The following is a 15,743-nucleotide window of genomic DNA, read 5'->3' as shown; positions in this document are numbered from 1 at the left end:
GCAGTTGGCATGTGTTGCAACATTAAACTAAATTTTAATGAGATAGTTTGTTAATGACATTTCTGTAGTTGCGTATGTCTGTGCACACAGAACATATGGAGTTATAGTACTACTAATGCAAAGTATCCTGTAGAGTAATCATGAATAACTATTATAAATTAAATTTTTATGTCCTGATTAATTAATAAAATGGACTTATAATTATGTGCAGCAACTGTGGGATTATGTGCACATCGTGCAAACAAACGTAGAAGACTGGAAGACAACACCCTGGAGAAAAGTTGACGTAGAAAACATGGACATTGAATGCAAGAAATTTGCAAAGGAAATAAGAGGTAATTCATATTTAATTTAGGCAATCCTGATATTCGACCATATTTTCTCAAGTAACTGAATACTACTGGCATGACCCACTTTTTTATTTTCTCTGTAATATAATTTTCCTTCAGGTTTTCTAAGTTTATGCTCAATCTTAGGAACTCTTACCATGATTCACTAGTACTCTATATGCATGGGGGATCAAATCACAGAAGAACATCCAGATTGAAGGGAGTTGCAATACTGGAGATGACTGATAAAACCAAAACTATACACCAACATCACTAACTTAATTAAGTCTTAAAAATCTTGGCAGTTGAGACCATATCATCATGCTGTAATTACAGTTCTCCTGCAGTTGAAATATTTTTGCTTTTAATGCAGAATTTGGAAGATGAACAGTAAGGAATGTGATGATTTGGTCTTCAGGCTCACATGTTCATGGATTAATAACCCGTTCAGGGCTTGAATGTTTTTATGTATCCAATGCTCCAAAAACAGAACTTATATCTGCTGGACATTTAATGAAGTGTGTAACAAATATTTTTATGGGCAACACATAAAATCTTGGCATTGAATGTTAAATATTAAGATCAGGGAAGAAATATGATACATTATGTTGTGTTCTTTCTGCACTTCGTACTAAATAATTTCTTTCTAAAATTGTAACACATGCAGACTGAAGTTTAAATATGATTACTGCCAGTTTCTATTAACTTGTCTGTGATGCACAGGAAAGCACATTTCTAGAGCTCTGTGAGGTGGTAACCCTATCATTCCAGCCCTTATTCCTGATTGAGAGTTCTGTGTTGCACTGACTCCCTGTTCATATAAAAGCTATTAATATTAAAATAGCCTTGGGAAGTGATTCCCAGGTATAAAGGCAAATAGGATGAACCAGAGAGGAGTCCAGAGAGAAAGTAGCTTAGGAAGAGTCATGATGCTGCAGGTGGGCAAAGAAGAAACAGTTTGCAAGTGAATGAATTGCAGTAATCGAACATAAATGATTAAACTACTATCTTCATGACAGCATAAAGGATTTGTATGTTACATCTTGTGCATTTTTATATAATTAACCTTTTGGGGATGGAAACAAAGTAAAATTGTAACCTCTTTTCAGCACAGATATGTAATGAAATTCATTTAAGAAATATTTAGATTTCTTTATAAATCAAGAGTTGCCAAATGCATTAGCTATCCAGGTATGCCTCTTGAGGCAAAGGTGAATCTCTTCTTGCAGCTATGGATAAGGAAATGCGATTATGGGACACATATATCACTCTGGAAGCCACAGTGAAAAACATGCTCACTTCCCTGCGAGCTGTTGGTGAACTACAAAATTCTGCCATTAGAGAGCGACATTGGCAGCAGCTGATGAAGTCATCAAAGGTCATGATCCAGCATAATATTTTTATCTTTGTTCGTGTCATATATTTTTTAATTAATTTTATTCCATTCTGTGTGCCATGTTTTCCTTGATTGTGGGTTTCTTTCTCTTCATTTAGTTCTGTTCTGTCTTTCACATGCTTTTAAACTTCTGTCTGTGGTCTTCCATCTGTACATCTCCCTATACTGTCGGCATGGTAGCTTTCGCTGGACGTCAAGACCAGGTTTACTGGAAGATATGTTCAAAGTGAAAAGTGGAGAGTGAACATACGTTATAATCACGGCACTTTTCTGATTTTGTTTACATACAGGGCACACATCAGTTAGCAACATTTCAATTCTCTTTGAATGAATTCCATGTTTAAAAGTAACTATACCATTTATATACCATTACAAAGTTGTTTAGTGCATAGCAAATCTGAACAGATAATAAAACTTCATTGAACAAATTTTGTGGAAGATCTGGATAGAAAATTCTTATTTCCTAAAATATCTTATTGTGAATGAGTTCTGTAATTTCTGTGCAGTAGCTGATGTTTTCTGTCAGTACTTCTTAGTTAACCCATGTTGTTTTCTTATTCTTAATGGATTTTTGGACAAACCCACTTTGAGTTTGAAGCACTGTGAAACAGGAATTCAGATCATACATTTTCATATTGTTTATACAAATTCTGTCACTTTAGCACTAAAAAGTTAATAAGAAAGTAGGGTTTGCTGATTTTTTGTTGCTTTTAAATGGGCAGTAAAAAATATTTTTGGAAATCCTGTACTAAAATTTATGCACTTTGGAGAATATTTAATTAGAACTACAGACAATACTTTCCAGCACTTTGAACATTAGCTTGCTTTCAGTCTTCTTTGCTAAAGTGTTAAGTTTCACATTTCCTGTGTGCCTGATGCAGTGTTTCCCAGATGGTGTTCCACGGAACTCTGGTGTTGAGCTCATGTCTTTGCCATTTATTTAGTTACTCCTGTCCTGACTTGTATAAGAACTTCATTAGGTGTCCTTTAAAAATTTTCGAATTCAGAAGGGTTCCATGGCCAAATTAAATTGGGAAACACTGACCTAATATATTTCCACTTCTCTCTTTCTTTCCTTCTTTCTTTCTTACTTTCACTCATTTCTTCTTTCCTTCTCTCTCTCTGTCCTCGTCTTACTTTCTGTCCTTTCTCTCGCTATCTTTCCCTTTTTTTAATACACAATACTTTTTAAAGCAGTAAATTAATATATATTACAAGTACACAGGGCATCTCATGAATGAAGTTTCTGATTTAAATTGAGAGTCCCATCATATATTAATTTCACTCATGTGCAATAAAATGTTCATATCTTAAACCTGTTGATCAACAGATATTTTTAGATCACATATTGTTTTCATATCATATACAAAGGCTATTCAGAAAGTAATCTCCGTTTACTTTAGGCAATCAAAAAATTTGCGAAAAATGGCACTTCACAATTTCAGAATTTTCATGTGTATTTCCACAAATTTTACGCATTGTTCTGTATGAGATTATCATAGTTAGGCTAGGCTGTCACAAGTTTTGCGCAAGATGTTTTCCGAAAACACTAACAGATGCGCACAAAACGCAGAGAATTGCTTCTGCTTTGACTCTTTTTGAGCGGTACCACTGAGATGGTGAGGAATTTCAGTCAGTTCGTACGTCTAGCAGGTAATGAAAACTTGGTTTCATTTGTGAAAGTTGAAACCAAAGAACAGTCAAAGCAGTAGATGCACACATTCACCAAACAAGCCAAAAAAGTTTAAACAAACATCTGCTCTCTAGAAAGCTGATCACAGTTGTTTTCTGGGACATGCCAATGGTGCACTTCATGCAACAAGGGACAACAGTAACGTCAGAAGTGTACTCCGAAACACACCCACAAAAAGAAATTGCTTATGACTGGCCATTCAGAACAAAAGGCATGAAATGATGACATCCAGTGTAGTACTGCTCCACGACAATGTGTGTCCACATTCAGATGCTCGCAATCGAGCACTGCTGGAGCATTTCAGCTGGGAGTTGTTTGACCACCTTCCTTACAGCCCTGATCTCCCTTCAAGCGACTACCACCTGTTTACCTGCCTGAGGAACTGGTTAGGATCACGGCGCTTCAACAATGATGAGCTGATGGAAGGTGTAAAAATGTGGCTGATAATACAGGCAGAAAATTTCTTCCACACAGGCACACAAAAACTTGTTCCCATATTCAACAAGTGCTGCAGTTCTGGCAGTGACAACATTGAGAGGTAGCTGAAGTATCTATGTATTTCTTTATCTACAACAAGAAAAATGTTCTTATTGCGTGTTTTGTTAGCAGCTCACCAGAAATTACTTTCCGAATAATCCTCGTATCTGTAGAATGTGAACTGGTTTTACTTGCTGAGAAAGAGAATGTAGTGGTCCCTTGGTTAATAATTGGCTACATTAAACCGGTTTTGATTAAAATTCTCATTAATTAGACATAGGGAATTCATGTCTGTAAAACGTATGTATTCCTTCAGATGTGAGCAATGTTGGGAAGAAAATAACTGATATTCGCGATGTTCCCATGAACAGAGTGTTCAAATAATAAACAGTTACCAATATCAAAAGTGTGTAAGTTGTAAAGTGTTTGAAAATACATACTACTCACATACATATTAAATGTTGTGATATAACGAGACGCATGCAGTTAAGGTAGAAAATTCATATTAGAGCGTAATTCATTCTAAGATATTTAGAAGCTCACTTCTCATCTTAAAAACATATTTAATAATATTTGAACACACTATTTTAATAAACAGACAATATAAGAACATGCTGAATCATTAATATTGATAGAAGTGTGGATAAATAATAAATGAATATGGCATAAAAATTGCGTAAGTAAGGTATAACAAGAACTTTTGTGAAGAACTAGTTGCCTACTTTAATTTCACTACATATTGAGTATTTCATAGGACTCAAAATGCAGAGAAAATACTGTGACTAACAGTTGGTGTGTATTCATTTGAGTTAAGAAGTAATCTCTTATACGTGTCAACATTATCATGAGTTCCATTAAAGTGATCTAAAATCTTTCAGTACAGTATGACTATCATTTTTGTGTGCACATGTCAGTATCAGTTATGCTACTTTATCTACATTAAACAAAATTAGGTATTTTCCATATTATGTCTCCAAAGTTTATGGGTTCTGTGTGGCTACAACAACAGTACTAATTATGAGCTTCTTCTGGATACTTTCAACATAAATATTTCAGCAAAGATATGCATATGCAACTTGTGCTCACTTTGGTTGGTGATGCATGTTACAGCTGTTTTGACTGTTAAGAATGACATGCAGTTTAGGTGAGAATTCTAAGACCATTACATACAGGTGATGTTCTCTCATCAGACATTTAACACAACTGTAGATGATGCAATTTATACCATTTAGAAATGTGTGTGATTCTTGGATATGGTAGAGTTTTAGCTTCTGGTGAAATTTAAATAGGAGAATTAGAATTGTTTCTCTAATTCTAAGTAATTTTATTTAATTATCACAGCCTTTAACAGATTTATGGTTTAATTAAGTACACATTCATTAAAAAGCTTTTAAAGAGTAAGGTTGTCTGTGTTGTAACACCATGAATTTTACAGAGGGCCTGATGTTTCAGAATAACATATTACCTCTCTCTTCAGGGTAGAAGAGTAAGACAAGCAAGAAATCAGCATGAACAGGCAGTAGACTACTCGTGGCTGACTCTTTGACTGTGACGATGGAGGTGGTACATTCTTCGAAAACATCAGACTGTCTCTTTACTTCATTGTGTTCCAACCCAAAACACCCTGTATTGTCACTGCCATGAGGCCCTAGATCCCCCCCCCCAAAAAAAATTATTTGTATTTAATTATAGCTCAATCAGTATTGTGATGGACAGCCAGATTTTGATTCCTGACAGGAGGAAGAAAGTTTTCTCTGTTCCACAGTGTCCAGACTGGCTCTGGGACTCACCCAGCCTCCCTATCCATAGGGTACTGGGCAGGCTCTTTCTCTGGGGGTAAATCAGTTGGGGTTTGAAGCTGACCACTCACTTCCATCAAGTTCCAAGGCCAAGAATATGGAGCTATGCTTCCAATCCTCCATAGACCTTCATGGCGTAGCGCTTAATTGATTATGCATGGGGTCAGCTCTACCTTTCTTCATGTTCTTGTTACTATCTCTGAAGAGCAGTACTCCATGCTAGGATATATGACTTTTAAGTCACTGTGTAGGTGTCTGTTGCAGGAAAGTAAAATATATGCAAGACGATGAGTAAAATTACTGAAAAATTAAAGATTTTTAAGAAAATGTTTGTTCTAGAATTGTAAATCAGAGAAGAACAAGAGTGAGTGTTAAATTGAAAAGAAAGGACTCTATATTAGCTGATGCTCCTGAACATCAAAACCAAGCAGATTAAATTTTGCATATTGTGAAGTTGATTTTTTAATAGTCAAAGTGCTGGCCTTCAAAATGTATGAAACATTTAATGTGTCAATGAGCATTCTTCAAGAAAATTTACTCCTGTATATGATACTGTTTCTTTGTCATGAAACAAATTATGTTTAGATTCATAAGTAAGTCTGTACTCCGAGCCTCCAAAACATAAATTGAAATGCATCATCACCATGGTGAGAGTTGTCTGTCTTAACTAACCCTGGCTTAACCATTCAATATGTTGCATGGTGCTGCAGAGTTTAGCTGCACTGCCACCAGAGCTCACTGTAAGTACTAGGAGTCATTAGGGCTCACTGCAAGTTCATCTTCAGATAGATGAGTGCTAACATCACTTGAAATAAATTTAAATATAACAAAGTGAAGCCTTATAATATTATTCTTTTAGTGGGATTTCTTAGCATCCAGATGATTTATATAAAAAACTGGTTTCCAGGCATTTAATGTTACAGATTTTGGAGGTGGATTTAACGTTTTATGCTGTATCACTTCTGCTTGTTTTATAAAAATGTAACATGATCATTATCTGCTACAAGTTTTCTTTGGGTCTATTTCTTGATTCACTGCCCCAGAAAAAATCCATAGATAGGAAATTAACTTTAATCTTGTATGAAAGTCACAAATTTCCCAGTGTTAAACTTTTAAGCCAAGTCTGCTCTCTGAATTTCTTTTTAAACATAAAATATTAAGATTGTATCTAATATATCATTTTGTTTCTTACTTAATGTTATAAACATCATTAGGTTTCATATGAAAATTCTGCCAGTAGTGCTGGTAACTTATTTTGTGGCTTGTCTGCAGTCAGCTATGAGAATCCTGCAGAAAATGGCAGAAGCAGTATGGTTCATGGATTACACAGGTGGTCAGTCTCTTTCTGCAGAGACATACTGTTATATGTTTTATGAAATGAATTAATTGGTTTGTCAGCACTCATCTACTTGTGTACATTCACATACCACGTACAAGAATGCATGTGTTTATGGGAAAGAATTGTGTCTTATTTGACTTTGTCATGACAAACACAGTTGTTACATTGTACATGTTCACTTTCCTATAAGTTTAGACATTCTATACGGTAAAATCCAAGAGAATTCATTTAATTAAAATTAAAAATATTTGGAAAGATACTTATGTATTAGTTTAATTATCATACTAATAACTGTTTGTTTTGCATGATGGGATTGTTCATGGTTCTGACTAAAATCATGTATAGGTGACAGCAAATGGCTTAGCAAGGCACCTGAAGAGGGCCATTTAGGGCCAAAACCTGTTGTGTCAAAAGTGAAAATGAAAGAAAGAAGAATTTGTTGCATTGTTGATGGACTGTGTAGTTTATAAACAGTTCTGAATATAGTAGTGCAACAGGATGCTTAAATACAGGATTAAAATTTATAGAATTCTTTAGTTTCTATATTCTACATCAGAAGTTCTGAAGTTGTATGACTTCATGAGTGGGTGGGCACAAGAGTTCATATCTGTGCATTAACCCTTATCAGCAGCAAACCACAGTTTCTTGACTGAATGTCTCATGACCATAGAAATTTGGTTCTATGAGTTTGCCTAGCTTAGTCCCAGTAGGATTTAGCCTGTGGGCTGCTGTGGTGTGTGTACTGGAGGGCTGTTTCCTCGGGAATAAAGCAACATAGACTTGAAGCAGAACACTTGCCACCATCTTGGGTCAAGGTCAAGAATGGTAGAGGTGTACTTCCATTCACTCATGTGTCTGTAAGGTGTGTTGAAGTAATGAAGCACCTTTACCTTCTCAAGCCTTAATATAAGCATCATGCTTTACCTGCCTTACAAGTTATTGTAGCTTAATTTTTCAATTTTAGGTGAAATTTGTTATGGATGAGTCCACAACGCTGGAAGCATTGCTTGAGTTGAACCTGCATGAATGTGAGGAAGAGGTGAAGAATATCGTAGACAAAGGTATGTTGTCACAAACATAAGAATATGAACAAAAACTCCCACTCTCCAGTATTTTGTACCAATCCCGTTTTCAGCATTTAAGGGGTAGAAGTAAGACTATGAAACCACCAAGTTTTATGCTTGTGTGTGTGTCCATCCTGCTTCAGGTTCTCGAATCTTTTAACAGTTCTTATGAAGTTTCTTGCGAACTTTGTCACTGGATGCCTACCCAGACTCATGCATTTTATCTTTTATAATCGGTAATAAAAACATGACAGGTTTGGCATGAAATTGTGAAATGTGATTATAACACCTGTGCTGCTTAATACAAGTATAGAGTTCTGAAGTTATGGATGCTAAGAGAGCTTTTAAAAATGTCATTTTTGTAAAGAACTTTTTTATACATGACAACATGATGGCCATACAGCAATTTTCATTTTCAGCTTACCTTAAACAAAGGTAAGCAACAGACACATCAAACTAAGACTGGAAAATTTTGTAGAAATTATGAACGTTCAGGCACAGTTTTATGGAAAATATTGTCTATAAATCAATAGTTATGACCATGATGACAATGTCAAAACTTGAAGTTATATGTGACAGATTTAATTTGGGCATAATTACAGCAAAGATGACGCTAAACACATTTAAATTGCAAATAATAAAACTCCAACTTGAGTAGCAGTAAATCTAAACCCTATATTCATTTTTATCAAAGAATACCCTGCTGCTCCATTACCAAGTTTTCCTCAGTGATGCAAGTTGCAGAGATACATTGTTTATACACAGCCAATAAAATAACTTGGAAAATCTGAAAATAAGGAGAAAGGTATAGAACTGTGAAAACATTACTAATACAATTTTTGAAGAATGTTTTATTTTCTATAGAGAAACATTTAAGAGAAAAGTGAAAACTACGACTGAATAAAGACATATTAGGCATTTAAAAATTAAAACATTCCTACTTTCTGGGATGCTGTTTTCTCTCCCCATTTTAAGTTCACTGTCAGGCAATAATTAGACATTTTGACTTGATTCTTTAGCTGTGAAGGAGATGTCAATGGAAAAGTACTTACGAGATTTGCAAATCACGTGGTCTGTCATGGAGTTTGAACAGGAAATGCATGCTCGAACTGGATGCAGCCTTCTACGTGCTAGTGAAGAGCTAATTGAAACTCTGGAAGACAATCAGGTATACAGATATGTAGTGGTGATTGTTTTCTGTGATGACACACTATCAATCTGATAATACAGCCAGAAAAGGGGGATGAATCTTGTATTCATAAGTAATTTTGTTTACTTATGTGATATAAGAATCTGATTTTGTAAATCAAAGTATTTTACATCTTCAACAGTTGCTGTAACTTAAAATTGAAAGCGTATCATTGTGCAACGCAAGAATCACCACCTTCCTTCTAGTTAAATGTTGCCATGTGTGTTACATGTTTTGCAGGGTCAGGTCCATTCAGTAATTAATAATAAAGAAAGCTGTACAAATCATGTTTATTTGCATTGCAGTACAGTAATCCAGTGACCAGACAATCTAACACCTGAGCTGTGCTGTGCTGTGCAACTCACTCTGTATTAGTATTCCTGCATTATTTATTTTATTTTCATGTTTACATTCTTATATATTTGTATATCCATCTTCCTGTATTAATAAAGAATTTACATAAAGATATATGCCACCTATGGAGAGTTTTATCTCCTTTTATTGTGGATTAAAACTAGAATACATTTCAGGACATGAACAGGATTGTGGTCTTGCAGGTACAGCTGCAGAATCTTATCACATCAAAGTTCATTGCTCACTTCCTGGAGGAGGTTTCAGCATGGCAGACAAAGTTGTGCCATGCTGATCAGGTGATCACTATGTGGTTTGAAGTACAGCGCACATGGGCTCATCTGGAATCTATCTTTATGAGTTCTGAGGATATCAAGATGCAGTTGCCTAAGGATTCACAACGCTTCAATAAAATTGATACAGAATTTAAGGTCAGAATATAGTTTTAAAATGTAACAGTGCAAGATGAAACATGGATGGATTGGTGAACCATAGTTTATTAAATTTCTCTGTACCATCTGCAGTGGTTCAGTAGTGTGAATGGATGGTTATGGTTGGTGAACTTGAGAGACTTTGGGTGTTTTACAGTGCCATTTTAGCATTTGCCTAAAGGGGTTGTGGAAAACCACAAAGAACCTCAGTCAAAGTGGTTGGTGTCCCAACAAACATTTGAACCAGGCACTTCCAAAATATAAGTCAGGATTGTTACTGTTTAAACTGACTTTGCTTGTGCTCTGTGTCTTGAGATGTATGTGAAAGACCATTAGCAAATATTAATATAGACACATCTGGTCTCCTCAGAGAAATATAGTTTGATACAGTGAATTAATTAGCAAACTAAGACTTGAATTTCCCCTCCTTTTTTATTCAGCAACTTTTTGTTTTATCCCACATCATAACCCTGTATGGACCAATGGTTTTCAGCTGCAATAAAGAAGAACTTGGCTCCTAAGCTCAATTGTTGCATATTTATTAAATAATACATCAATAGTGTCAACTTAATTGGAAGCAATTTTGTATGGTTTTTAATCTTAATTCTGAGGAACAGAAAAAATTTCTGGCAATTCCTTTCTGCTTTTTAGAAAGATTTCGCTGTATGTGTCTTTCGTGATAGTGAATTTAGTCATTAGGTAAAGCTAATTGCAATAACCCTTGGTATCTGATAGTCTGTAATAGGAGGTGATGTATTAAACTCTGTTTGAGAGAAAACATAAAAAGGTAAGGTTACTGTGTTCTTGGAAGTGATATTGTGTCCTCTGGTACAAGTTTGTTGATATTTTGGGAGAACATGCTGTCTTCATAGGTATCCGGGATGTCATGTTTACTACACCAACTGGTGTCACATCCCAGAAAAGAGCTGTCTTAATAATCCCTATGAGATCCTCAAATAAAAGGATTGTCCTACATATTATGTTTACCAACCAGTATTTTACTGTGAGTAAAAATGAAAAACCGTCCCTGTCACAGGCCCTGGAGGCCCATAGGATTGTGAGACGTCGAGGATCCCACATTTTCCAGACAGTCATTTCACAGATGATGGTGAGGTGTTTTACTGTGAATAATTAATTATTTTTTTTGGCAGATGATGATGGATGAAATGAAATTAACTCCAAATGTTGTAGAGGCAACAAATAAGCATGGTCTGAGTCAGAAGCTTGAAGTACTTCAGAAGGAGTTAACATTGTGTGAGAAAGCACTAGCTGAGTATTTGGAAACGAAACGTCTCACATTCCCTCGTTTCTACTTTGTGTCATCTGCTGACCTCCTTGACATTCTGTCCAACGGAAACCAGCCGAGGACTGTTGCGAGGTGAATGCGTGTTTTATGCTATGAATTACATTTAACAGTTTCTTATACCACAGTCAGTAATCTTCATAGCCACTTTGCTGAGATCTTCAAATCTCGCAACAAATGTATTATTTCTTCATCCCAGTATTTACTTCTAAGAATCAGGATTCCACAAGTCCAGTTACAGCTGCTTCATATTTCATTTAGCTCTTGAATATAAAATCAAGTTGGATGTTGGACTTAAAGTTTTCACAGCAGTGACTATGAAGTTTGTTGTATTCTGGGATGTAATACTGTGTAGTTCAGGGAGAACCTTAAATTTCAAGAGAAACATATTAATTTCATCTTCAAAGTCAAATAGTAAGCCAAACAAGAAACCAGCAGATGCATGTGGCTCAGCTTGCTGCTTTGTTCCGCTGGCTTCTTGATTGGCTTTCTCTCAACCATGAAGATGGAGATGATATGTTTCTCTGAAACATCAGACTGTCACTTAAGTACATAGTATTACACTTCATAATACCATGCTTCTTTAAGCTCGATGTTGTTTCCAAAGAATGTGACATGTCTAGCTTTTCAATAGAAGTAAATAGCCACTATCAATTTTTGGGATATCAGTTGAATACATTTAATTTCATAAATACATATCATTAATCCATTATGAAAGCAAGAATTAGTTAATACAAACATGTTCTGTCATGACATAAATGATGTTTTTTATGAAAAACATATGTCATTTTGGAAATTAAAATTATAAATAGTTTCTACACAATTTAATTAGATGCAAATGACAGTTTCCATCTTAGAAATATTTTGTGTTGCGTACATGAGGACTTGCATTTACTTCCACTTTTTGCTGGCTGTTTTAATGCCTTTATAATGGTATTACAATTTACATCATTTCCTCTAATAACTGAAAATACATAAAATTGAAAATAAGAAAAAATGACAGTCAGTACAATACAAAGTGAGGAAATAGAAAGCAATATGCATTAACTTTAATAACATTTGTCAAAAGGAAAGGGTATTTATTGCTTTTAAAATTCACTGAAATGTAGACACAGAAATAATCCTGAACACAACACTTCAAGAAAATTCTGTAGTGCAAAAATGAAAGGTTTAATATCATTTTTTGAGGAAATAAATTAATCATTAGTAATGCATAAATTGCTTAACTGGACCCAGTAAAACTGTACATCATATCTTTGATTTAAGACTTGCCTGAACTAGACATTCCAAGGCTTGATTCCAGGTTTTGAGACATTTGTATTTTTTTATGGTGAGAGGTCATCGGCGTCTCGCCCAATGTCCAACCTGGAGGACCAGGGTATCTCTTTTAAGGTTCGGCCACATATGCTATGTATGCTGTGTACACTCTGCGACACAGCTAACATAGGGAACATGGAGTATGGAAGTCTGTGTGGCCAGTCACATTGGCAGTAAAGGGAAATATTTTTCTGTTCGTATAGCGAACATAGCGTATGTAGCATGCATCGCGTACATAGCGCTCTGTATGGCCGAACCTTTAGTCTGGGTCATCCCCTTCGACCTGTGTGGCGTGGGTGGCCCTACCAGTAACTATGCTACTGCCAACATAGCTCTCAGGGTCATTTGACCACGCAAGCCCCTCCACTATGTCAAAGTATCCCAAAGAAAATTTTATATAGTATAATAGGTGGTAGGAGACTTGCTGGGAAACCAAGAACTAGATGGATTGATGCGGTGGAAGAAGATGCGAAGAAGTGAATGGGTGTAAGGAACTGGAAGAGAGCAGCGCAGGACAGAGAGGAATGGAGGGGCTTGATAAGGGAGGCCAAGGCCCGACATTGGGCTGTTGTGCCACAGAAGAAGAAGAAGAAGAAGGACTAGACATTCAAAATGTAAGAAAAATGTTTTTGGATTTCAGGCACCTCACCAAGCTGTTTGACTCCATGGCACACCTAAAATTCAATACTGATAAAAATGGTGGAACGGAGAGAATGGCACAAGGCATGATTGCCAAGGATGGTGAATATGTGGAGTTCAACTATGAGAGTGATTGCAGTGGACCAGTAAGTATCCTCTTTGATTGATCAGAAATTTGAACTAAAAAATTCTGCAACTTCTGACTGTTCTAACACAGTCCTTATGTTATTCCACATGTTTTGCTCAGATCTAACCAGTGGTCATTCTTATTTTGTGTCACCCATTCCACGATGAGTCCGGGATAGTGTAGTCAGTGTAGCGACTAATGTAATATAATGTAATGTAGGTAAGGGGTGGGCCGTAAAAATCGACCCCCGCACTGCGACCTTCAGTGATCTGTTGTGCTTCCCCTTGGATTAGCCCTTTATTAATCCTACACTTTTAATAAAGCGTAGTACCCTGCTTATGGGGCCATCATAAATGTCACTTGGTTCCATAAAAAATTGATCCAGGTGACAAAATCTTAAATAAGCTATGGCCTCACAGTCACACAGGATGTCTGTGGCTGATTTTGTTTTCTTGTAGGCACCTTTCACAAGCTGGGTTATTTATGTAGCGACTAGCTACAGGCTAGATGTCCGAGGTATCAGTTCAAGTCCTGGTAGGGTCAAGAGTTTTCTCAATGTCATCCAGACTGGCTCTGGGGCCCGCCCAACCACCTATACAGTGGATACCAGCTGCTCTTTCCTTGGGGGTAAAGTGGCAAGGGTGTGTAGTTGACCATTCACCTCTAACTAGTGCCAAGGTCAAGAAAATGTGAATCAGTACATCAAATCCCCCATATGTCTTCATGGCATAGTGCATAATTAGTTAAGCACAGCGACTTCACCTTCACCCATTCCATGATATTATCTGGGTAACTTGTATAATTTTTTAACTTTTCCAAATCTGTGTAATTTTTACAACAGTAGAATGCATGTATTTTGAGGAATATACAGTTTTGGCTTATATTCATAAGGTTCTCAGTTCAAATCTCGGTTGGGTCAAGAACTGTTCTGGATAAAGGTATGATTCACAAGAAGCATCTCTTGCAGGTGGCAACGCACAGCTGGGCTATGTGGCGGTCTGCACATGCGCAGTAGGAAATTATTCAGCCGCAGCTTCTTACTGCGCATGTACAGACCTCCGCATTGCCCAGCCGCAAGAGATGCTTCTTGCGAATCATACCTTAAGGTTTTCATGGGTTGCTTCATTCCCTGCAGGCATATGCCAGGATAAAACTCTGAAGCAAGCCATAACCAAATGCTTCCATATTCTTTGCAATTTGTCATTCATTAATCATAACATTTGATGTGATACATATTCTGAGCTACTGAGAGGATTGTTAAATAAACCATAAATAAATAAAAATTTAGGAACACACAAGTTTCATATCAGTGTAACTCTGTAGTCAGTCTAGATTTGTAAAGATTGTAAGCAAAGATGCAGAGATAAAGTTCCGTGTATGCCATGAAAGCATATAAGGAGAGTGTAGGTAAAGCTTCACACATTTTTGACCTCAGCATTAGATGGAGTACATTTGTTACTTCATGGTCACTGAGACTGTAATATCATGTCAAACTACATTTGCATAAAATTACAGTGTTAACATGGCATATATTCGTTTTTTTGAAACTTGTAAACAATTAAGCTTTCACAAATTCTTACTGACAAATTTTAAAAAATATGACAGTTGACTATCTTGGTTTCCTAGGTAGAGGTGTGGTTAAATCGTTTACAAGATTCCATGCGCACTTCCCTCTGCCATTATTTTGCTGAAGCTGTGGTGAGCTATGAGGAGAAGCCTCGTGAGCAGTGGTTGTTTGACTACCCAGCACAGGTGTCCCTCTGTGGTACCCAGATCTGGTGGACTACAGAAGTCAATATAGCCTTTTCACGTCTTGAGGAGGGTTATGAAAATGCCATCAAAGACTACCAGAAGAAACAGGTGCTGGATCCATATGATATTATCTAAGGATTTTATCTTCAACAATCATAATTTTTTTATCAAGCATGAAAATCCAGTAGGTTAGTTTAACAGGGTGAAGGTACTAAATTATAGTACACTAAGAAGAGTTCTGGCTTCTGGAGTATAATGACCTGTAGTCCACTGAAAGTCAAATGATGTTTTGGAAGAATATTTAGTCTCCATCTTCAGGATTGAAGAGTAATCCAAGCAAGAAACAGGCAGCAAGATGAGCTGAATATAGGCAGTATATTCCTCTGCGATGTCAATTAGCTTTCACCAGACTACACAGCATTATATTGCAGAAGATAGAATTGTTCAAAGAGAATGGTGTTTTCAAAAGCAGGATGTTCGTTTATAATGCCAGAAACAAGTACAAGTGTAGAAAAATGATCACTGTACTGGATTATC

General features: G+C 36.3%; 1 protein-coding gene across 1 annotated transcript in view; it reads left to right on the top strand.

Annotated features, from left to right (window-relative positions):
- The window catches only part of LOC111863007 (dynein beta chain, ciliary-like), a 124,625-nt gene that overhangs the window by 38,441 nt on the left and 70,441 nt on the right, over positions 1 to 15,743 (top strand). Inside the window, 9 exon segments of the mRNA XM_033750747.1 lie at positions 212 to 335; positions 1,559 to 1,707; positions 6,405 to 6,434; positions 7,998 to 8,094; positions 9,117 to 9,265; positions 9,844 to 10,068; positions 11,220 to 11,446; positions 13,329 to 13,473; positions 15,081 to 15,314. Of these exon segments, the coding sequence (XP_033606638.1) occupies positions 212 to 335; positions 1,559 to 1,707; positions 6,405 to 6,434; positions 7,998 to 8,094; positions 9,117 to 9,265; positions 9,844 to 10,068; positions 11,220 to 11,446; positions 13,329 to 13,473; positions 15,081 to 15,314 (1,380 nt within the window).

The sequence above is a fragment of the Cryptotermes secundus genome, unplaced genomic scaffold (assembly GCF_002891405.2).
Source record: "Cryptotermes secundus unplaced genomic scaffold, Csec_1.0 scaffold1894, whole genome shotgun sequence".
Lineage (NCBI taxonomy): Eukaryota > Metazoa > Arthropoda > Insecta > Blattodea > Kalotermitidae > Cryptotermes > Cryptotermes secundus.
Note: the sequence above shows the minus strand (reverse complement) of the source record. Positions and strands in the feature narration are given on the sequence as shown.